The sequence below is a fragment of the Aquarana catesbeiana genome, linkage group LG07 (genome assembly GCF_042186555.1).
Source record: "Aquarana catesbeiana isolate 2022-GZ linkage group LG07, ASM4218655v1, whole genome shotgun sequence".
NCBI lineage: Eukaryota > Metazoa > Chordata > Amphibia > Anura > Ranidae > Aquarana > Aquarana catesbeiana.
The window spans coordinates 29,305,363-29,329,218 of record NC_133330.1 but is presented as its reverse complement, the minus strand read 5'-3'; the positions used below and the strand labels follow the sequence as shown (position 1 = coordinate 29,329,218).

Genomic DNA, 23,856 nt, shown 5'->3' with positions numbered 1-23,856 from the left:
TTTTTTTTGTACATTCAGCTGCCAGCGGTGAACCCCCGCTGACAGCTAATGAGTCATCTGTTGGTAAGGATGTGGCGGCCGGCTTCCCGGCCCGCTCCTTAAAAACCTTCTAGTGTTAAAGATGCCCGGTGGCCGCCGGCTCCAAAAATTTGCATCCGAACCGCATCTAAATTCGCAGCTGAACCGCTTAGGAAATTCGCAGTGAAAACATAGGGGAAATTCGCACCAAACATGTGTGAACCAAGCAAGACAGATTCCATAATAAATTGCTGGGTGCCGTTCCTGATTCCCGATGTACTGTCCAGTTCAAGCCCTGCCCAAGCCCTTGCTTGACAAATATTCAAAATGTTTCCTTCTTTTTTTATTTTCAGATCAACCACAGCAAAATGGAAGCTAAAAGACAAGAAGATCCAGGAAAGAAATATGTATATTGTATTATTTTTGTAAGATTTGCTACATTTGCAAAAAAAAAAAAAAAAAAAAAAAAACTTGCAAAAATTGCACGGTCCAAATCGAATTGTGTTCCTGTGTTGTTACATCTGGGAAATATTTTGTAATTTTTTTTTTTTTGTAATGTTAATATAATTATGGCGGCTGTTATGGCTATTACACGGTGCATAGATTTTTCAAAGTAGCAGAGAACTGGTGCTATATTTTATACTCTTCTTCTACCTAAATGGAATTTTTATCAAGTGATATTACAGAGGTCATATTGAGCAAAGCATACTATTTATCGCCCATCGGGCACATCATGTCTGCAATGCCAATAAGAGGGAAAATTACAAAGACAGATCCAGAGGGAGAAGGAAAGGATCAGTGTCTGATTGGTTGAGACACATTTACTATTAGCTTCATTATCGGTTTCCTTTATTGACTCCTCCTGCACAGCGGCCATCAGATGCGGCTTTTTGCTGTGCGATTGACATTCTTTTTAAAGCTGAACTCCAGGCAAACAGCTAAATACACATATAATATATATACAGTATAAGGCAGTGGTGGCTTATGGGTTTTTGTTTTTTGGGGGGGGCGGCAAACAACCGGCACTTACCCCATCTAGGCATCTGAGGAGCGGTGGGGACCGGGCATCCATGCATTGGCTCTTCTCCTCCTCGCTTCCGCCGCCTCCTCCCAGGCATCCAATAGGAGTGCCTGTCCTTTCAGCCAAACGGGTGACGGGGTGTCCAATAGGAGTGCCTGTCCTTTCAGCCAATTGGGTGACGGGTATCAGACCTGCTACCTGATCGGCCGGGAGGAGGATCAGTGTTGCAACAGTGAATATTTATTTGCTGTTGTAACACACCTGGGTGGGCTCCGAGCGCACTCTCTGCGACCCGATCCCACTCTATTTTGAAGCCTATTAGAGCCTCTGGCTGTAATTTGTGTTGATGATCTGAAAGGGGCCAGACGCCTGAATAGGGGGGGCCGAGGCGGCAATGGATATGCATAAATCTATCCATTGCATATAGGGGGGTGGCATGGAGAGAGAGGGCGACGCCCGGGTACCCCTAATGGACGCCCCTGGTACTCTCTGTGACCCGATCCCACTCTATTTTGAAGCCTATTAGAGCCTCTGGCTGTAATTCGTGTTGGTGATCTGAAGGGGGCCGGACGCATGAATAGGGGGGGGCCGAGGCGGCAATGGATATGCATGAATCTATCCATTGCATATTGGGGGGTGGCATGGAGAGAGGGGGCGGCGCCCGGCCCCTGGTATAAGGTACACTATCCGGCTGAACAACAGACCTGATTTTTCTCTGCTGCAGCTAATTAACATGTACAGGTCTTGGCCCTCCCCCAGCCTGTGACTGGACAGTGAAAGGAAATGCAGCAGACTGATGAGCTCATCTCTCTGTCACTCTGCTCTCTCCTCCTATCAGTATGCTTCTTGCACTGCAGCACAACTGATTGGTCCTTGTGTTGCTTTTTCCTCTCCAATTGGAAATACAAAGGGCTGATACCGAGTCCGATTCAGGTACACACTTAATGTGCATTTCAAACAATAGGATTCATGATGTATTATTAAAGTCAGAGATGCATTAATTTGTGTCTTTTAGACCCCTTTCCCACTCAGGCAGTTTTCAGGCGTTTAAGCGCTAACAATAGCGCCTGTAAAGCGCCTGAAAAGCGCCTCTCATGCCTCCCCAGTGTGAAAGCCAGAGTGCTTTCACACAGGGGCGGCGCACTTGTGGGACGGGAAAAAAAGTCCTGCAAGCGGCCTCTTTGGGGGCAGTGTAGGAGCGGTGTATACACCGCTCCTACACAGCCCCTGCCCATTTGAATCAATCGACAGGGCCTCCGAAGCGCCGCAACACGGGCGTTTTTAATCCCTTCTTGGGGGTTAAAAGCTCCCCGCTAGCGGCCAAAAAACGCCGCTTAAACAGCTAACGGACCCGCCGCCCCAGTGTGAGTTCAGCCTTAAAATACAGTATTGATTGTGCATCTATTCTGCATCAGTCTTGTTGAGGTTCCTCCTTAATGTGTAAATGGCATCCATAGATAACACAGAAGTAAAGTTTGGACCAGGACCCCATAACTTTGCATGACGGGGCCCCATAGCAAAACCATAAAGGGTCCCCAGCCTTTCTAATCTCCACCTCAAAAGCAAATCCCTTTAGTCACAAAGCACATAGCCTCTATATATATATATATATATATATATATATATAACATTCATTGGCTGAATGTCAGAATTCCTATATTGTTTCATATATATTTATACACAGTATATAGATGTTTATACACAGTATATAGATACTGTATATTTTTATACAGTCAGCTCCATCTAATGGTCAAAATGTGGTATATTTTTTCATGAATTTTTTTTTTTAAAAACTAGCGCAATTTGACCACTAGATGGAGCTGATAATCTAGGAATTAATCTATTGAAAAAAAAAAAATACAGGGAACCTTCCACTGGCTTGCACAAATGCTTCTGACATTTGGCCATGTTTTATAAAGAGATTGCATACAGGCTTCCAGACTATATACCTTCATTTCATCCAAATGTATTTGCCAAAATGCTATTGCTGAATAAATAGCTGTGCAGGTATGCCTCTCGGTTTAGAACTTTGGACAATAAGCTCAGATTCTTAAAAGACACTGCCTGTTGTGGGTGCATCATAAAATCATGACCATAACTCCCAACATTTTGAGATGGGAATGAGGGACACCTACTAGCAAAAGTATGTAGGCATAGGACACACCCCCCTGCCACACCCTCTTAAAGGAGAATTAACCAAAACAAAAGGTTAATTAAATCCACGAGCTTTTTTTTTACCACTACTATTCCTTTATATTGGCTTTTAAAATTTACAAATGCACCAATTAGGGGAATAAGATGAAAGGTTTAGCACTGGGAAACACTTTTTGAAAGATAAAAAGTGCATTTTATATACAACTATATAGATCAGACCAAAATGAGGGACAAATGAGGGGGAACGAGGGACAGAGGGACAAATCAGGGACAGTTGGGAGCTATGATCATGACCAATATTCTACGGTGGCACAGACCAGAGAGGTCATTCTTGTACCTGCAAGCTTCTTCCACACTGTTCTAGCTTCCTCCGGGCACAGGTTTTGCCACCTGCATCACTTCCTCTGCCACAGACAAAGCCAGTCCTCTTATTCCATGCTTGTGAACCTCCCAGCACTGCTATATTCTGCTAAACGGGGTCCCTGGTGATCAAGAATGAAAATAAGAACAGCATTGGCCCTAGAAGAGCCTTCCTAATTTGGTACAATCGTGCTTACATCTTAGCATTGGGCTGCCCAGGCAGAAAGCCAGCCCCTGCAGAACCTGTAATTTTTACAACCAATCCGTTTTCTAGAAACCAGTGACATCACTAAGCCACATAGTCATGCTGCAGTGCCTACTTTATTGGCAAAACTGTTCTCACTTGACAAAGATTTCAGTCCGTAGTCTCTTATTGGTGCTCGGGCCGACAAGTAGGACCGACGGCATCCAGCTGAGCATGTTTGTATGTAAATATAGAGTATATTCCTTTATAATGCTTTATTGAAAAAAATAAATGGTCGTCAGCCATGCTCTTAAAACATATATCAGGGACTATAATATGGTGCTATTGTGACCTCCAGCCAAGCATATTGCTTGTAAAAGAGTTGCAGATTATTTTTAAAAAAATGCTTTTAAAGGTTTCTTGCTGTTAAACTTAGTAACACATGAATTTTTGTTTACTTTCTATACAGACATGCTCATTTCATGTTCATTTAATTGCTGCTTATTTTTCATATAAAAGTCGAGACATGCAAATCCAGACACACATACTGTACACACGTCCTCTAGATGTAGATAAAATCAGTTCAGGAAGTCCAGCTTTACTATTGATCTGACTTTGAAAAGTCACCAGAATTGACATCTGAATTGAGCGTAAGCTGATCCATTTGAAGTTCTAATGTAAATCTGTTTAAGAAGGGCGGAGAGAAGGAGAGCGCCACATATATAGTGTCCAGTATATATTTGTTTTGTGCAGAGTTGAGGTACAAGGCAAATCCAACGCGTATCGGGGAATCAATGGTCCTTCATCAGGGCTTGGCTGATAGTAAATGGGAAGAATACTGGACAACTCATTGTAAAAAAAAAGGACAATTAGCTTTTCTTGGGTCCTCTCACTAGTAACCCGAAGAAGCTAAATGCTATTCTTCATTTAACAATTTGCTGTCCCGTATTCTTCCTTATTGCTGTTAGCATCCAAGCCCTGATGAAGGAGGACTGTTGAGCCCCTGAAATGCGTTGGATTTTGCTAACATCCCATTAAACAAAGATTTAATGGACTTACACTATATCTGTGTCACTCAGACTCACTCCACGTGTCTTAAACAAAGTTACATAGAAGTTTTACATGATTCAGGTACAAGGCTTAAACTCAGTTCTGGATAACTGTTCTGTTTAGGAAATGTGGAGAGAGTGCAACAGATATAGTGTGAGTTTAGTAAATCTTTATTTCATACAGCGTTGGGTTACAAGACAAATCCAACATGTTTTGGGGACTCAATGGTCCTTCATCAAGGCTTTGATGCTGATAGTAAATAGGAAGGAATACTGGACAACAAATTGTTACATAAAGGATAGGATTTAGCTTGTTCGGGTCACTAGTCAGATAACCCCAAAAAAGCAAAATAATGTTCTTTTTTTTCTACAATTTGTTGTCCAGTATTCTTCCTCATTACTATCAGCCAAGCCCTAATGAAGGACCAGCAAGTCCCTAAAACGTGTTGGATATGTCTTGTAGCCCAAAAAGAAAAAAAGATAGGATTTTGCTTTTTTTGGGTCAGGTGACTGGTGACCAGAACAAGCTAAATCCTACCCTTTACATTCCAATTTGTTGTCCAGTATTCTTTCTATTTACTATCAGCATCCAAGCCCTGATGAGGAAGGACCATTGAGCCCCCGAAACGCATTGGATTGTCTTCTGACCTTATGTTGCATGAATTAAACATTTACTGGACTTACACTATATCTGTGTCATCCTTACTCTCCAGCCACTTCTTATGGTGGCCATATATGCTTCAATGAATGATAAAATAATTTTACGAATGATCTCCTCGGTATAAAAAAAAATTGAAGCGCGTATGGCCACCATTAAACAAATTGACTTTGGAATTTCAGTTTAATCGGGGAACACAGCTTACATTGAAATGTGAATTCCAGCCTTTTCAAAGTCACCACACTTCTTAGACTACACTGGGGAACCCCCAAGGATACCACAAGAGACAAAGTGCTGCCTCGAAAATTCAGGTCTAAAGTCTTATCCTTTTTTGTTTTGGCTTCAGTGCTTTACTAGCACACCTATTGTTGAATGTAAATCTGTTGGAAATTTGACATTAAATCACCCTCTTCAGTACAACCACAGGAGCGTTGCTCTGCTTTTTTTCAGGTGATCATTCCCAGGGAGAACAATCGATTGGACAGGATAGAAAATCTTGGCCAATTGCTGAGATTTAAAGCTCATCTCCAGACAGAAGTGATATTTTATAGAGATGTATCAAATCACTCACTCATGTAGACAGATCATTTCATTTTTTCGATATGCTCCTCCATGTTTTCTTAATCTTTATTTAAACTCAGGTTGCCCACAGCTGGATCCCAGAACCTTCTGTGAAGGAGACTGGTCAGCCTTTGCACGCACTAGGTGGGCTGGGTAACTGGTCTAATCCATGCCGACTACTGCATTCCGTTTGACAACTATAGACTTTCATTTGAATATTTAGACAAGAAAGAATGAAATTCATTCATCCATCTATTCAATGGTCCCTTAATGGACTCGGCTTATTTTGAACGACTTTTCCTTCCATATCAATGTCTTGATTTTTTTTGTAGAGCGAATGTTCTACTTCTGGATTAACCTTCACAAGGTCATGGGCACCTGTCAAGAGTGAATTCAACATTTATAAATTTGTTTGTTCCCATCTGATTCGGCAAAAATGTAACATGTTTGTCCCTCAATTTTTTTTTTTTTTTTGCTGGTCTGGTTGAAACCAATTAACAATTATCAAATTGCCCCAATTAACTCTTAGAAAATTGAAGGAACGTTCTGAAAATTAAAATTTTCAAACAAAATTCTAAAGGTGTAAGGTCAACTCCAATCCAATTATCGATAGCTTCTCTCCCGAATCGGCAGAAGCCTCCTCGCTGCGACTGCAAAGAATGGACCTTTCAGACCTTACCAATGGTGTAACCGGCCACATTTTTACAGGTTTGCACAGCAGGGGAACAAGGTATACCTGTTGAGGAGTTATCTAGTGAGGCAGAGGGATGATGGTGGAGATGAGGGGGGAGCCTGGAGATGAGCTTTAATTGGGTGTTTGAATTATTTGTCTGACCAACCTCTTCAACCTTTGGGCACCTTTAAAGTGGTTGTAACCTCAGACATGAAATATCTACAAAGCATATCCATCTATAGTGTGTACTTGTCTCAATCCAGAGCACTAAGTGTCATTTCTGTCTGCTGCTTCATTCCTCTGCTATCTTCATGAGTCACTTCTGACAAGTTTTCCTGACACCAAGAGAAAAATGGTGATGGGGATGGACCTCCAGCAGATTGACAGCCTCGGCTCTGTTCCTGTGAACACTAAGGAGCCCTCTAATCAGCTCTCAGAGTTCCCCTCACTGAGCTCTGCAGGTTGTAACCTCAGCTCTCCACCCCCTTTTTTTTTTTCTGAACTCTCAGACGAGCTTTAAAAACTCAGTACTTTGAATAGATGTAGAGAAGAGAAGACTGCAGATAAACAGGTACAACTTAGGTAGGAGGATTTGTTACATCTCTGTGTATCACCTGAGGCCAGTCACTTCACTGAGTATATGTGAGGGTTTACAGCCACTTTAAGCTTCCTTTGGCATATTTAGGCAATGTATACATCTGATTGGCTGAAAAAGCAGCTGCTGTGACATCCCCTGCTCCTCCCTTAGGAATAAATCCACCAATCCACATTAAACGTTCCCGCCAAGCTGTGAGTGTTTCCCGTCAGCGGTGGAGAAGCTCCTCCCTCTTACACCCAGTCCAACCATCTCACTTCTCACTCTCAGTGAGGTCTCTTCTATTACGTTGTGTAGTTGACTTTAGTATCTCCATTACTGAGAATTCATGCTGTAATGATACTGGGACTCCTGGGAATTGGTGTATTTTATGTACATTAAATGACATCCATTGTACTTCTGTCACAAATAAAAAGGGATTTATTTAAACTGTTTGTTTCTGTCTATTTGTACATTTTCCTCATTTTCCTTTTTAAAGTAATCAAATCCAATATCCACGGATCTTTCCCTTCTGAGTGGAGTCAGTGCCTTCTGGTGTAGGGATAGACTGTGAGGCTCACGACCCACGAGCCCCCCCCCCCCCCCCCCCCCCCATCCTCTACAAAACCAATGACTCCACATTAAATGAGGGCGGCATTTAGGACTCAATCCATGATTATCATATTTTGTGAAATGTAGTTATCGTATCCTTTTGTCTAGCAATCATTTTCTCAAAGACCATTACTTATGGAACTACTGACTTCAGCCAAGGGAACGGTCGTGGTTCTCCATGCCTTCGCTATAACTCTCTTTTCTACTGTTGAGAATATGCATAACCAACCAGAATGATTAGTACATTGCTCAGGTTATCTGCCCAATAGGACATCATAGGCCGGGTTCTTAGGAAAGGATTTACCCATAACCATGTAGGGCATGTGATAGACCTTTATCCAAAATCCTCTTACTTTAGGGCAGGGGTCTCCAAACTTTCTAAACAAAGGGCCAGTTTGCTGTCCTTCAGACTTTAGAGGGGCCGGACTTTGGCTATCCAGAGTAGAAAATGTCCCAGCATCAGCCGAAGTAAACCATGCCCCATCTTTGGTGTCAGAGAGAGGTTTGTATCATTGGTAGGAATCATAGGTGTGCACAGATTATTGCATTAGGATGTGCACCCCAAAGCTCCAACCCATATGCGTTTGACATATTTACCGGCCTTTTCGCCGCTCTCCATCCTGAAACAATGGGAGGAAGGGGGAGAAAGGGAGCACATGGGGGACCAGGGTAACAGAAGGAAGAGGAACAGGGAAAGGAGGGGTGGCATATATTAGTACCAATCCCCTATATTTTCCTCCTGTGGCAGCTGAATGTTGACAAAAGGGAGAGAAGGAGAAGCCTACTTTCAGCTACTGCAGAAGGAAAATACAGATCTGTTCCACAAAATTCCACCCACGCCACCTCTCCTGTCCAGGTTCTGAGGATCGGCAAGAAAGGATTGCGGTTTACTTGTCACCTGCCCACCATTGACAGGTTGCCAACCCCAGGATTAAGGTGTGCCCAGGCACAACCCTTGCGCACGCCTATGGTAGGAATTGTGCCCCACCATTGGTGTCAGTGCTGGGGGTTATTATTGCGTCCACTTACACCAGTTCTGGGGGTTAATATTGCATCTACCGACACCAGTGCTGGGGATTAATATTGCGTCCACTGATACCAGTGCTGGGGGTTAATAATGCATCCACTGACACCAGTGCTGGGGGTTAATATTGCATCCACTGACACCAGTGCTGGGGGTTAATATTGCATCCACTGATACCAGTGTTGGGGGTTAATATTGTGTCCACTGATACCAGTGCTAGGGGTTATTATTACATCCACTTACACCAGTTCTGGGGGTTAAAATGGAATCTACCGACACCAGTGCTGGGGGTTAATATTGCGTCCACTGACATCAGTGTTGGGGGTTATTATTATGACCACTTACACCAGTTCTGGGGGTTAATGAGGCATCTACCGACACCAGTGATGGTGGGCAATATTGCGTCCACCAACACCAGTCCTGGGGGTTATACTGTGTCCACTGATACCAGTGCCGGGGGTTATATTGCGTCCACTTACATCAGTTCTTGGGGTTAATATTGGGTCCGCCCACACCATGCTGGGGGTTATTATTGCATCCACTGACACCAGTGCTAGGAGTTTTTATTGCATCCACTGACATCGGTGTATTGATGTCAATACTGTTAGGCCCCCCACACACACACAGTGCTAGTCACTGGCTATGAAGGTTAACCCCCCCACCCCCACCTCTATCCTGCACACTGAAGGTCATAGAAGTGAACGTTTAAGCGGTAGTAAACCTTAAAAACAAAAAGATTTCCCCCTGCAAGGTTAAGGCATAATGTCCTAGTATGTATCGCATACTAGGACATTATGAAAGACCTACCATGAAACAAAACCCTCCAGTGGCGCGTAGTCACTGCTACAGAGGCTTCTGTCTTCACCAGGTCTTCCTTCCGGGTTGGCAGGCTGGGGCCGCTTGAATGGCCAGTCCCCCGATGACGTCACTCGTGCGCATGCACGTGGGAGTCACGGCCGCGGCACAGAGCTCTGAAGGAGTGGCATGCGTAAGCCGTTCCTTCAAAGCGCATGCTCCAGTGACGTCACTGGTTGCTGCTCACTGGAATATCTCTTAAACGGTGCACGCTTAGGAGATATTTGTTTCACCTGCAGGTAAGCTTTGTTATAAGATTACCTGTAGGTAAAAATCTAATTCAGTTTACTCCCACTTCAACAGACACCTTCATGCACCGACCTCTCATGCCCCTGTAGGGTCTCTTGTACACACCGAGAGGCGGGACCTTACTGTGGGTGCGGACTGTGATCGGTTAGCAAGGCGCGAGTGGCAGGACCTTGCTGTGGGCACGGGCTGTGATTGGTCAGATATTCATGGGACCTGCCCCTAGACATCAGAGCACTGCACACCCATTGACGATACAAAGCCCGCTTTGTGATTTTCACCTTAAGACCCCTTTCACACTAAGGTGCTTTACAGGCGCGATAGCACTAAAAATAGCGCCTGCAAAGTGCCTCTCCTGTCACTCCAATGTGAAAGCCCGAGGGTGCGCTGGCGGGATGTCAAAAAAAGTCCTGCAAGCAGCTTCTTTGAGGCGCTTTAGAAGTGCCAGTGCCGCCAAAGCGCCGGCAAAGTGCCACTGCATCAGCGCTTTGCGGGCGCTTTTAACCCTTTTTCGACCGTTAGTGGGGGTTAAAAGCTTATCCACCGCTAAAAGGACGGTAAAGCGCCGCTCAGTGTGAAAGTGCCCTCAGGTAAGCCTATAATAAGGCTTACCTGTAGGTAAAATTAATATCTCCTAAACGTGCGCCGTTTAGGAGATATTCACCCTGGATGCTACTTGTAACCTCACCGGCGCATGCGCTCTAAAGGTCCGGAACTCTGCTTTAAGGTGAAAAACCTTATTTAGTGCAGCAGACCCCCTTTTACTTAATTAAACCCGATCTTTCCAGCGACGAGAACAAGCTCCAGCTTGTCTCAGGTCCTCATTGGATGGGCAGCCAATGGCTCCCGCTGCTGTCAATCAAATCCAGTGACACGGGAGCCGGGGGGCGGGGGGGGCCGAGTCCTGCTGTCTGTGTCAATGAAGGCAGCAGCGGGACTCGGGAGCGCGCCCGCAAGAGTGCCCCCATGGAAAGCGGGTCTCCGTGGCGGCACTCGAGAAGAGGAGGAGCCAGGAGCGGCGGTGGGGGAGCCCCAGAAGTTGAGGATCGGGGCCGCTCTGTGCAAAACCAACTGCACGGAGGAGGTATGTATGACATGTTTGTTATTTTTTTTTTAAAGAGGGAACTTTTACAACCCTTTTAAAGAGGTTTATGCTCACTTACTGTTCTGCTTCATGAGAGAGGAAGAAAAAGAAGAATGTCTGTAACAGGGAAATAAAAATCAAACAGGGGTCATACCTCCCAACTTTTTGAGATGGGAATGAGGGACACCTCTCAGCAAAAGTATGCAGGCATAGGACACACCCCTTGCCACGCCCACTTAAAGGAGAATTGTACAGAATAACAAGATGAGTTAAACCCACAAGTGCTTTTTTTTTACCACTACTTTTTCCTTTATATGATATAGTTACATAGTAGGTGAGGTTGAAAAAAGACACAAGTCTATCAGGTCCAACCTATGTGTGTGATTATATGTCAGTATTACATTGTATATCCCTGTATGTTGCGGTCGTTCAGGTGCTTAGCTAATCGTTTTTTGAAACTATCGATGCCCCCCGCTGAGACCACCGCCTGTGGAGGGGAATCCCACATCCTTGCCGTTCTTGCAGTAAAGAACCCTCTACGTAGTTTAAGGTTAAACCTCTTTTCTTCTAATGGGTGGCCACGTGTCTTGTTAAACTCCCTAAAGCCGAAAAGTTTTATTCCTATTGTGGGGTCACCAGTACGGTATTTGTAAATTGAAATAATGGCTTTTGGAATTTACAAATGTACCAATTTAGAAATCAGATGAAAGGTTTAGAACTGGAAAACACTTTTTGAAAGATAAAAAGTGCATTTTATATACAACTATATGGATCAGACTAAAATGAGGGACAAATGAGGAGGGAAAGAGGGACAGAGGGACATTGCTCCAAATCAGGGACAGTCCCATGGAAATCAGGGACAGTTGGGAGCTATGCGGGGTTCCAGTCTTTCCACGCTCTACTAAAGAAAATAATTTTTATTTCTGTCTGTGTTGCCTTTGGAGAGTTGTCCGAAGGACAGGAAGTGAGGGTAAATCTCTCTAATGGAGCTCCAGATATCAGTAAAAACCTGATAGGGGCTCCGACCCCTTGCTGAGCCATGCAAAACTATAATGCCGCGTACACATGATCAGAATTTCGGCCCGCAAAAGACAGATGAGAGTTTTTCGTCGTAAAATGCGACCGTGTGTACGCTCCATCGGACTTTTGCTGGCCGAATTCCAGCCAGCAAAAGATTGAGAGCAGGTTCTCAATTTTTCGGTCGGGAAAAGTTCCTATCCGAAAATGCGATCGTCTGTGCCAATTCCGACGCGCAAAATCCAAAACAATTCGACGCATGCTCAGAAGCATTGAACTTCATTTTCTCAGCTTGTCGAAGTGTTGTACGTCACCGCGTTCTTGACGGTCGTAAGTTTCAGAGAACTTTTGCATGACCGTGTGTATGCAAGACAAACTTGAGCGGAATCCCGTCGGAAAAGCCGTCATATCTTTTTCCGACGAGAAGTCCGATTGTGTATAGGCGGCATAAAAGAAAGCCATGAAGACCTGATATGCATAGCTCCCAACTGTCCCTGATTTCGAGGGACTGTCCCTGATTTGGAGCAATGTCCCTCTGTCCCTCTTTCCTCCTCATTTGTCCCTCATTTTGGTCTGATCTATATAGTTGTATATAAAATGCACTTTTTATCTTTCAAAAAGTGTTTCCCAGCGCTAAACCTTTCATCCTAATTCTAAATTGCTGCATTTGTCAATTTTAAAAGCCAATATAAAGGAATATTAGTGGTAAAAAAAAAAAAGCTCTTGTGGATTTGCTTAAAGTGGGGTTCCCATTTAAAAAAAAAAAAAATTAAAAGTCAGCAGCTACAAATACTGCTGCTGCTGACTTTTAATCGGACACTTATCTATTCCAGGGTCCAGCGATGCGGGGGGAATGAAGCCCCGCTCGTCCCCCCCCTCCGCTCGGCTGCGCCGGCATTTTAACTGTGGGCGCCCGGCTGTGGCTTTACATGCGCCATCACCGGCCCCGTAATCATCTAGGACCGGTCACATGTCCCAGATGATTGACAAGAGGGAGGGTGGAGAGGCGATCTCGCTTCCTGCGCTGAGGGAAGTGACGTCAGGAGCCCAGGCACCGAAGGAGGCAGACTACGAGGGACCCCCTAGCAACAGGCATTTAGAGGTGAGTAAAAAAAAAATTTTCTCCAAATTTTTTTAAAATTTTTTTTTAAGCACATTACTCATTTTTTTTTTGGGGGGGTGGAACTCCACTTTAACCTTTTTTTTTGTTATGTCCCCTTTAAGGGGCGTGGCAGGGGGCGTGTCCTATGCCTACATACATTTGCTAGTAGGTGTCCCTCATTCCCATCTCAAAATGTTGGGAGGTATGGATATGGTGCCATACCTGGACCCATCATAGTTGCCAACTGTCCCGGATTTCCTGGGACATTCCCGGGAGTTAGACACCATTCACTAATTTGTGGTGTCCCGGTAAATGTCCCGAGAAATCCGGTTCTTCACGATTTCGCCGCCGCTGCTAGAGGTCCGCGGCCAGCAGAGACATTGTCTCCGCCGGCCGCCATTTTAAAGAAGTTCAGGAAGACGGCTGGGGGGGGGCTAGACGGGGCTCCTGCGTCGCCGCCCACCCTCCGCCCCGCTGTTAGTCTGATATGGAAAGGGGCGGGGGTTCTAGCCATGTGGCCGCTACACTAGGACACCTCTGAGGTGGGGGGGCGCACCGCTGTGGGAATCTAATGTAAGGGGGGCTCCACTGGGGACACCTGATGGAAGGGGGGCTCCACTGGGGACACCTAATGTGAGGGGGGTTCCACTGGGGACACCTGATGCAAGGGGGGGCTCCGCCGGGGACACCTGATGCAAGGGGGGCTCCACTGGGGACACCTAATGTGAAGGGGGGCTCCACTGGGGACACCTAATGTGAGGGGGGGCTCCACTGGGGACACCTAATGTGAGGGGGGCTCCACTGGGGACACCTGATGTGAGGGGGGGCTCCACTGGGGACACCTGATGTGGGGGGGGCTCTGCCGGGGACACCTGATGTGAGGGGGGCTCTGCCGGGGACACCTGATGTGAGGGGGAGCTCTGATGTGGGGGGGGGCTCCGCCGGGGACTCCTGATGTGAGGGGGGGCTCCGCCGGGGACTCCTGATGTGAGGGGGGCTCTGCCGGGAACACCTGATGTGAGGGGGAGCTCCGCTGGGGACTCCTGATGTGAGGGGGGGCTCTGCCGGGGACTCCTGATGTGAGGGGGAGCTCCGCCGGGGACACCTGATGTGAGGAGGGCTCTGCCGGGGACTTCTGGTGTGAGGGGGGGCTCCCCTTGGGACTCCTGATGTGAGAGGGGGCTCTGCCAGGGACACCTGATGTGAGGGGGAGCTCCGCTGGGGACACCTGATGTGTGGGGGGGCTCCGCCGGGGACTCCTGGTGTGAGGGGGGCTCCGCTGGGGACTCCTGGTGTGAGGGGGGGCTCCGCCGGGGACTCCTGGTGTGAGGGGGGGCTCCGCCGGGGACTCCTGGTGTGAGGGGGGGCTCCGCCGGGGACTCCTGATGTATGGGGGAGCTCCGCCGGGGACACCTGGTGTGAGGGGGGCTCCGCCGGGGACTCCTGGTGTGAGGGGGGGCTCCGCCGGGGACTCCTGGTGTGAGGGGGGGCTCCGCCGGGGACTCCTGGTGTGAGGGGGGGCTCCGCCGGGGACTCCTGATGTGAGGGGGGCTCCGCCGGGGACACCTGGTGTAAGGGGGGCTCTGCCGGGGACTCCTGGTGTGAGGGGGGCTCCGCCGGGGACTCCTGGTGTGAGGAGGGGCTCCACCGGGGACTCCTGGTGTGAGGGGGGGCTCCGCCGGGGACTCCTGGTGTGAGGGGGGGCTCCGCCGGGGACTCCTGGTGTGAGGGGGGGCTCTGCCGGGGACTCCTGGTGTGAGGGGGGGCTCCGCCGGGGACTCCTGGTGTGAGGGGGGCTCTGCTGGGGACATCTGATGTAAGGGGGGCTCCGCTGGGGGCACCTGATGCAAGGACGGACTCTGCTGGGACACCTGATGCAAGGACGGACGGCTGGTGGCAGGCGATGTGGCAGGTGACACGCTCAGGGATCCCACTGATTCTGTATTATGGTGAGTTGAATGATTTCATTTTATATTACAATGTAATAATAGAAATAATGCACTTCAATCATCCTGACACCATAACAACCATGGTGCCGGGATGATTGAAGTGCTAACACCAGGTGTTTGGAGTATCTTTATCTGCTGATTGTTAAACTTTCTAGAATACACATATTTTTATTGTGTATGATCTGGGGCTGCTGTCCTGTCATTTCCCTCTCCCCAACTCCCCCTCTCCCCCTTTCCCTCTCCATCCCTCATTCATCTCAGACTCTAACCACACCCTCTTGACCCACGCACATTTAAGCCACGCCCACTATGTTGCGTAAACCACGCCCATTTTTCGCCGCACTTGTATATTTTTCCTAAACCATGCCTACAAACGAATGCCCCGCCCCCTAATTATTGTACGGCTCCGCCCACAGCCACAAAAGTGTCCCACATTTTTTTTTTTACAATGTTGCCAACTATGACCCATGTTCTTTGCTTTCTATATAATTCAGGTGTGCGTGAGCGGAACGAAAACGAATATTCAGAGTCCTGGTCCCTAAATAAACCGGTAAAACTGGATGCACGGCTGGATTTGTATTTCTATATAAACACATTCCGAATATTCCCTGCTGAATTGTGACACGGCTGGTGCACAAGCTCTGAACTGAGTAAGTAATGTTGACCCGCCTGGCCCTTTAAATGGCTGGCGTTCCAGCCCTGGGAGAAGGATATTCTTGAGTCGGACAATCAGATAAGTCTGCAGCTCATGACAAATGTTCAAAGTACAGCTACCTGTGTACAGGTGAACCGACCGAGGACTGATCAGGACGGTCACACGAGTCCAACGCTGGACATGATATTCCAGTATGACCACCCCTATGGTATGTACACCGTCTGTTCTCTGTGGAATAAATCTAATTGCAGGAAGCTTAAAGCCGTATTAAACCCAAAAGCAAATATTTATTATATTGCGGCTCACCAATTCCTAGATGTGTTGGCTGCATTTGTTTTCTTTTTTTAACCACTTCAGCCCCGGGAGATTTTACCCCTCTTCATGACCTTCGCAGTGATACCTCACATGTGTGGGACCATCACTGTTTGCATGCATTATTTATTTTTATTTTTTTATTTTTTTTTACACTGTCACTTGAATTTTCTTTTTATTCAGCCCTTTCATATATTTATTTGAACCATTTAAGGACCAGAAGGATTTACCCCCTTAACTGACTAGGCCTTTTTTTTTTTTTGCGATACGGCACTGCGTCGCTTTAACTGACAATTGCGCAGTCGTGCAACGCTGAACCCAAATAAAATTTATGTCCTTTTTTTTTTACCACAAATAGAGCTTTCTTTCTTTTTTTTTTTTTTATATATATCTAAAAAAAGACAATTTTGAAAAAAATATATATATATTTTTTACTTTCTGCTAAAAAACATTCACAATAAAAAAAAAAATAAATAAAAATAAATTTCTTCATCAATTTAGGCCAATGTGTATTCTGCTACATATTTTTGGTAAAAAAAAATCCCAATAAGCGTATATTGATTAGTTTGCGCAAAAGTTATCGCGTCTACAAAATATGGGAAATTTTTGAAAAAAAAAAAAAAAAAACATTTACCACTGACAGGGGTGCTTTCAATGATCATCTTTTGTTTATTTATGTAAAACCTTTATCCCAAAAGAAAAACTGCTTATAAAAGAGCAGAGCTTTGTGAGGGGCCCAGCAGGCTCCACCCACTACAGGCTTCCTATAAAAAACTACAGGGTGGGCGGAGACTAGACCAGTCACCCTGCACAAGGAGAGAGCGCAGAGCTGTGGGAGGGGCCCAGCATGCTCCACCCACTACAGGCTGCCTATAGAAAACTACAGGTGGGGGCGGAGACAAGTTCAGTCACCCTGCACAAGCAGAGAGAGCAGAGCTGTGGGAGGGGCCAGTAGGCTTCACCCACTACAGGCTACCTGCAGAAAACTACATGAGGGGCGGAGACAAGACCAGTCACCCTGCACAAGGAGAGAGAGCAGCAGTGAGCGGTCTTTATTACAGGAAGTCTCACACTGGATTACTGCACAGATCTGGAATAAATACACAAATCACATTAAGATTCAAAAAGAATACATAACCCTTAAAGTTATACAATATTTGCTAATCCCAGAGTTCAGCTTTAAAGTGGAACTTAACGAAAAAAAAAACTGACCTCCGGTCATAAAGACTTTTTAAGTAAATATATTGTTCAAAACCTAAAAAGGATATAAATCCACTTTGTACACACCAAATGCCTTTGCAAACCCAGATATTACCTTGTAAAAGTAGCAATGACACCATCAATGTGCTGTACATAGTCTGTACAGTAAGCAGAGCTGTGGGAGGTGCCCAGCAGGCTCCACCCAGTACAAGCGGCCTGTAGAAAACTACAGGAGGGGGGTGGAGACACGACCAGTCACCCTGCACAAAGAGAGAGAGCAGAGCTGTGGGAGGGGCCCAGCAGGCTCCACCCACTACAGGCTGCCTATAGGAAACTACAGTAGGGGGCGGAGACACGACCAGTCACCCTGCACAAGGAGAGAGAGAGCAGAGCTGTGGGAGGGGCCCAGCAGGCTCCACCCACTACAGGCTGCCTATAGGAAACTACAGGAGGGGGCGGAGACACGACCAGTCACCCTGCACAAAGAGAGAGAGCAGCAGTGAGCGGTCTTTATTAAAGAAAGCCAAAGTCCCACACTGGATGACTGCACAGATCTGGAATAAATACACAAATCACACCAAGATTCAAGGGAGAATACACAACTCTTATAGTTTAATACTTATACTTAATATTTGTTTATCCCAGAGCTCAGGTTTAAAGTGGCAAAACGGGCAGACAGTAGAGTGAAGGAGCGTAGTCATCCAGGGACAGGAAGTATGTTATTGACAGGATCTCCAGGTGAAAATAAAGGGAAAAAAGTCAGGAAAAAGAAAACAAATGCAGCCACCAAATCTAAGGACTCGTAAGCTGAAATACATTGTTACAATCCATTTTTATGTATTACATTTTTCTTTTGGGCTTACATACATTTTTAACTTCCTGGAGTTCTTTAAAAGAAAAGTTTTCTGGGATAAACTCGGAGGCTGCCACTAATGTCCTCCTCCTGTTCTGCATATGCTAGTAGCCTGGCTTTCATTCCGATTGTCATGTATTCCATACTTGTTCAGGATTAGTGGTTCAGAAATAAGAGAAGATTAATTAACCTGGAACAGGTATGGACACCTCGAAGTAAGTCATATGGCTGCAAAAAAACTGTCTTTGTGGCAGGTAATTTTTTCCTGAGGAGATGTCACATCTGTGACCCCACTGAAAGGATAAGCAAAAAGAAAGAGGAAAGCTAAGGAAAGGAACAGAATGGGGAGAGAAGGGAAAAGAAAGACTGGGGAAGGAAAAGGAAAGTGGAAAAGGGGAGGAAGAGGAAAGGAAAAGGAAGGAAAGCTGAAAGAAAAAGGGAAAGGAAAGGAGAGGACTGTAAAGGAATGGAGAGGAAAGGAAAGGAAGGAAGGTGATAAGGGAAAGGAAAGGGAAAGAAAAGGAAAGGATTAGAAAAGGAAAATGAAAAGAAGAGGAAAGAAAAGGAAAATGAAAGGAAAGGGAAAGGAAGATGAAAGGAAAATGAAAGGAAAGGAAATGAAATGTGAAAGAAAAGGAAGAGGTAAGGAAAAGGAAGGTAAGAGGAAAGGAAAGGAAGCGGAAAAAGAAAGGAAAATAAAAAGAAAGGAAAAAAGGAAAGGAAAAGAAAATAAAAAGAAAGGAAGAGGAAAGGAAATGAAATGCGAAAGGAAAAGAAGAGGAAGGGAACAGGAAGGTAAGTGGACAAGGAAAGGAAGAGGGAAGGAAAAGGAAGGAAAGAAATGGAAAGGAAAAGAAAGGCAAGCGATAAGGCAAATAAAAGAAAAAGAAAAGGAAAGGTAAAAAGGAATGGTAATGGAAAGAAAAGTCAAAAAAAGAGGAAAGAAAAAATAAAGGAAAGGGAAAGGAAAAGGAAGGTAGGTGAAAAAGGAAAGGAAAGCGGAAAGGGAAAGGAAAATAAAAGGAAAGGAAAAAATGAAGGAAGAGGAAAGGAAAAAGAAAAGAAGAGGAAATGAAAAAGAAAAGAAGAGGAAAGGAAATAAAACGTGAAATGAAGAGGAAATGAAGAGGAAAGGAAAAGGAAGGTAAGTAGAAAAGGAAATAAAGCGGAAAGGGAAAGGTAAATAAAAGGAAAGGAAGAAGAAAGGGAAGAAAGAGGAAAGGAAATTAAATGTAAAAGGAAAGGAAGGTGAAAGGGAAAGGAAGGAAAGGGGAAAGAGAAAGGAAAGGAAAAAAGAAAAAGAAAGAGGAAAGGAAAATGAAAAGATGAGGAAGGAAATGAAATGTGAAAGGAAAGGAAGAGGAAAAGAAAAGGGAAAGGAGAGTAAAGGAAAGAAAAGGAAAATTAAGGCAAAGAAAATGTGAAAGGAAAGGAAGAGGGAAAAAAGGGAAAAGGAAAGTTAAAGGAAAGGAAATGTGAAAGGAAAGGAAACGGAGAAAGGAAATGAAAATGTACCGAAATTAAAGGAAAGGGAATGAAAAAGGAAAGTAAAGGGGAAAGGGAAATGAAGGAAAGCAGAAAGGAAAGGAAGAGGAAAGGAAAATGAAAAAAAGAGGAAAGGAATAGAAAGGAAGTGGAAAGGAACATTAAAGGAAAGGAAGAGGAAAGGAAAGGGAAAGGAAAAGAAAACGAGAAGAGAGGAGTGCAAAGAAAGAAAGAAAACGATATTGCCAACATCTTTTTTTTTCAAGTCATGCTTACTGCCAGCCGTGGATGCTGAGCTTGCCGTACAGTTTAGAGATCGGCCTCCAGAGGGCGCACGGTGCACACATAACTCGGAAGAATTGCACAATTGTTGCAGTCAACAGCACGGCTCCAACGCGCATGCCTGGCAGCGCCGACTCAGAGCGCATGTGCGGGAACCCTCCCTCCATTAACGTCGCGCATGCGCGGCCTATGTTGTCAGGAGTGACGTGTCCCGGTGACAGGCTGGCAGGAAGTGGCCGAGTTGTCTGTAGCCGGGGTCGGAGATGCTGAAGAAGTTCGATAAGAAGGACGAGGAGTCCGGTGAGAGCGCTGTTGGGAGGGCTGGCCCAGAACATTCCTGGCTGTGGCCCTAGGAGGATGTGTGCCAGGGGGGGGGAGGGGAGGGTCAGTTCCTGAGTCCTGGGGGGTGAGGTGTGCCAGGCCTGGGCACAGGTGGTATGGATCTGTGATCTCCAGGGGGGACATGGAGGGTGATTTGTGTCCTGGGAGGGGAAGTGACCATTTCCAGGGACATCACTCCATCTCTGGGCCATTGGCTGGGTGTGGGACTACAACTCCCAGCATGCCTTGGGTGATCTCTATTATATGATGTATATTTATGGCACTTCCTGGTAGCTCTGAATTATTATGTATCGGTGTAAAGCCCCTTTGGAGTTGTCCTTTAAATCTGATAAATACATTCAGGTACATCAACACAATGTTCTGTTCTGTGTCTTACAGGTGATTTCATAAAGCCGGTCCTCTGCCAGCATGCTGCAGGGAGGGCCCCATTCCTTGTGTATAAGCAGTGGTCTCTTTGCAGAGGCCCGACAGCCCTAAGGACTTGTTTACATGTGTGTTGCACTTTGAAGAGCGATCTGTGATGGGATCACTTTTCAGAGGGCGTTTGACAGACGGCGAGGAGGTGCCTGTTGTAACCCTTAAAATCAGGAACCGTAGATGCGTGCGTTGCAGTGGGCTGTGCCTGTTGGGCGGCACTGCCTGATGAACGCAGCTTAAAGTGGTTGTAAACCTCAGATTTGAAATGTGAACAAAGCATTTCCCTCTATAGCTGGGATATGCAATTAGCGGACCTCCAGCTGTTGCAAAACTACAAGTCCCATCATGCCTCTGGGTGTCATGCTTGTGGCTGTCAGAGTCTTGCTATGCCTCATGGGACTTGTAGTTCTGCAACAGCTGAAGGTCCGTTAATTGCACATCCCTGCTCTCTATAGTGTGCGCTTGTCTCAATCCGGAGCACTAAGTGTCATTTTTGTCCGCTGCCTCCTCCTTCTGCTATCAGCATGAGTCACCTCTGAGAAGTTTTCCTGACACCAAGAGATAAAAATGGTGACTGGGGGAAGGTGCTCCAGCACACAACCCGTGATTGACAGCCTCTGCTCCTGTGTGAAGAGGGGTGTGCCCCTTCCCTCCAATCAGCACTCGGCGCTTTCTTCACTGAGCTCTGCAGAGTGTAACCTCAGCTCTCCGCCTTTTTTTTTTTTTTTTTTCTGACTGCTCAGACAAGCTTCCTACATCAGCTCTTTGAATGCAGGTAGAGAGGCAGCAGATAAACGGGAACAACTTATGTAGGAGGATTTGTTTCATCTGTGTATCACCTAAAGGCCACTCACTTCACTGGGTTACATGGAACACTTTACACCACTTTAAGGCCCCATTCACACCTCGTGTATTTGAAACATGCGTTTATTTTTTTGGCATGACCGCCCATTGATTGCTATGGGCTCCTCATGGAACTTTTTTCAGCATTCTGATTTGCGTGTTTATTTTTTATTTTTTTGCACATTTTATGACACGTTCTTGTGTGCAGTAAAATGCACGTCTGCCTACCGCATTTGGGGTACCTGAACATATAAAGGCACAAGGTTTCTTACCCTCATGCATTCTATGCAGGTAAAAAAAAACCTGCAGCTCCCCCCCATAATAAGAGAGCTCTGTGGCTCCCACTGCTGCCAATCACAGCCAGTGAGCCAATCAGGAGACGGAGGGGGCGGGCCTGAGCCGCAGCTCCGTGTGTGAATGGACACACAGAGCCACAAACTGGGAGCACGCCTGTTTGGGAGCCCCTATAGGAAGCTGCTTGCTGTGGGGGCAGGAGGGAGGAGCCACAAGCGCCGGCGGGGAACCTGAGAAGAGGAGGATCGGGGCTGCTCTGTGCAAAACCACTACACAGAGCAGGTAAGTAGAACATGTTTGTTATTTTTAGAAAAACAAACGACTTTAAAGGGGTTGTAAACCCTCGCGTTTTTTCACCTCAATGCATTGAGGTGAAAGACCTCTTGTAGTGCACCAGATCCCCCCCCTCCCCCCCCCCCCCCCCCCCCCCCCCCCTTTTACTTACCTGAGCCCGATCATTCCTGCTCCGGGGACGAGCACACCCGCTCCAGTCGGTGTCTCGGGTCCTGATTGGATAGATTGATGGCAGCGCAGCCATTGGCTCCCGCTACTTTCAATCAAATCCAATGACGCGGGAGCCCGGGGGCTGAGCCGAGTCCTGCTGTCTGTGTCAATGGACGCAGCAGCAGGACACGGGAGCGAGCCCGCACGAGTGCCCCCAGGGAGGCTCTCCAATGAGGCACTCGAGAAGAGGAGGAGCCAGGAGCGCCGCTGAGGGACCCCAGAAGAGGAGGATCGGGGGCCGCTCTGTGCAAAACTAACTGTACAGAGGAGGTAAGTATGAAATGTTTATTTTTGTTTTTTAAAAAAAGATTTACATAAATCTCATCAGGAAGCATGAGATTTACTGGTTAGAGAGCTATAGGTGTGACTCTGCAGTGTCAGACCTCGGCAGAGAGATCTCTGCTTCCACACAGAGAGTAAAGGTCCTTCTCTGCAGCATGCTGGCAGGGGACAGGTTCTTTTTTTTTTTTTTTTTTCTTCTTAGGCTTTGCTTACTCTCTAAGGCACTTTTTGTTGCGATTTTGTACAGGTCAAAAGGTCACCAATGTAAAAAGAAAAAAACGCCTGTAATCTGCCAAAAAAGAAGCTCCTGTACTTTTTTGAGCTTCAGGCGGTTTGCTTCAGATGACAAAACGCTTAGATGTGAACAGGGGCCATTGAAATGAATAGGATTTGTCTTGTTGGGCGTTTTTAGAGCTGAGGCTTACAGCAGAAAAAATGCCCAAAAACGCCCAGGTGTGAACGGCGCCTAAAGAAAACCAACTGTAACCTTGGCACGCCCGTTGATGCACCTGGAATGTATTTAGTGGATTTTAACCTGAAAATTCAGTTGGACTTTAGGCTAGGTTCACACTGCTGCGAATTTTATTGCGAATTTGAGCCGCTGCGATCGCTCAAATTCGCAAGTCATTTTAATAACATTGTTTTCCATGAGTGCTGTTCACATCAATGCGTTGCGAATTTAACCTGCATAAAAAAAGGGTCCTGTCCGAGTTTGATCCGTGTGCAATGCGAATTCAGCTCCATAGATTGCAAAATTTGCAGTAGAATCGCAAGAACACACAAAGAATTCGCAATGCAAATTTGCAACGCAATTGGATCAAAATCGCGCTAAATTCGCACTGCAGCAGTGTGAACCTAGCCTTAATGAAAGCTCGGGACAAACTGCCAAATATATTAAGATTCAAAGCGGTGATCTGTATAATGTGAGTGAAGTTTAGAATTTCTGGTCAGTTCTGGCTCACACATGCTGGCCATGCTGCTGAGATACGGGGTGACACCTGGATTGCTGAACTCCCTGCCCCCCCCCCATTTTGCATTTTTCAGTACACTATTTTTATCCATTGACGTCTTTGGAGCCAAAAAACAGAAAAAAAAGTCCCTGGCCCTTTCCATAAAATGCACAGATGTGAACTACGCCCATAGGAAACCATGTTAAATGGACTGTAGTGTGTTTCTGCAAAACTGAAAACGCACTAAAAAGTGCATAGGTGTGAGCCAGGCCTTAAAGTGACACTAAAGGTTCGGG

General features: G+C 46.1%; 1 protein-coding gene across 2 annotated transcripts in view; it reads left to right on the top strand.

The window, feature by feature from the left end:
* The first annotated feature begins 15,874 nt into the window (after positions 1–15,874).
* The window catches only part of COPG1 (COPI coat complex subunit gamma 1), a 40,476-nt gene continuing 32,494 nt past the window's right edge, over positions 15,875–23,856 (top strand). Inside the window, exon 1 of one of the 2 annotated variants that reach the window (XM_073591859.1) lies at positions 15,875–16,004. In XM_073591859.1, the coding sequence (XP_073447960.1) occupies positions 15,890–16,004 (115 nt within the window). In that variant the 5' untranslated portion in view covers positions 15,875–15,889. Of the gene's footprint in view, positions 16,005–20,071; positions 20,229–23,856 lie in introns of those variants that run through there. The other variant, XM_073591860.1, reaches the window with a different exon arrangement.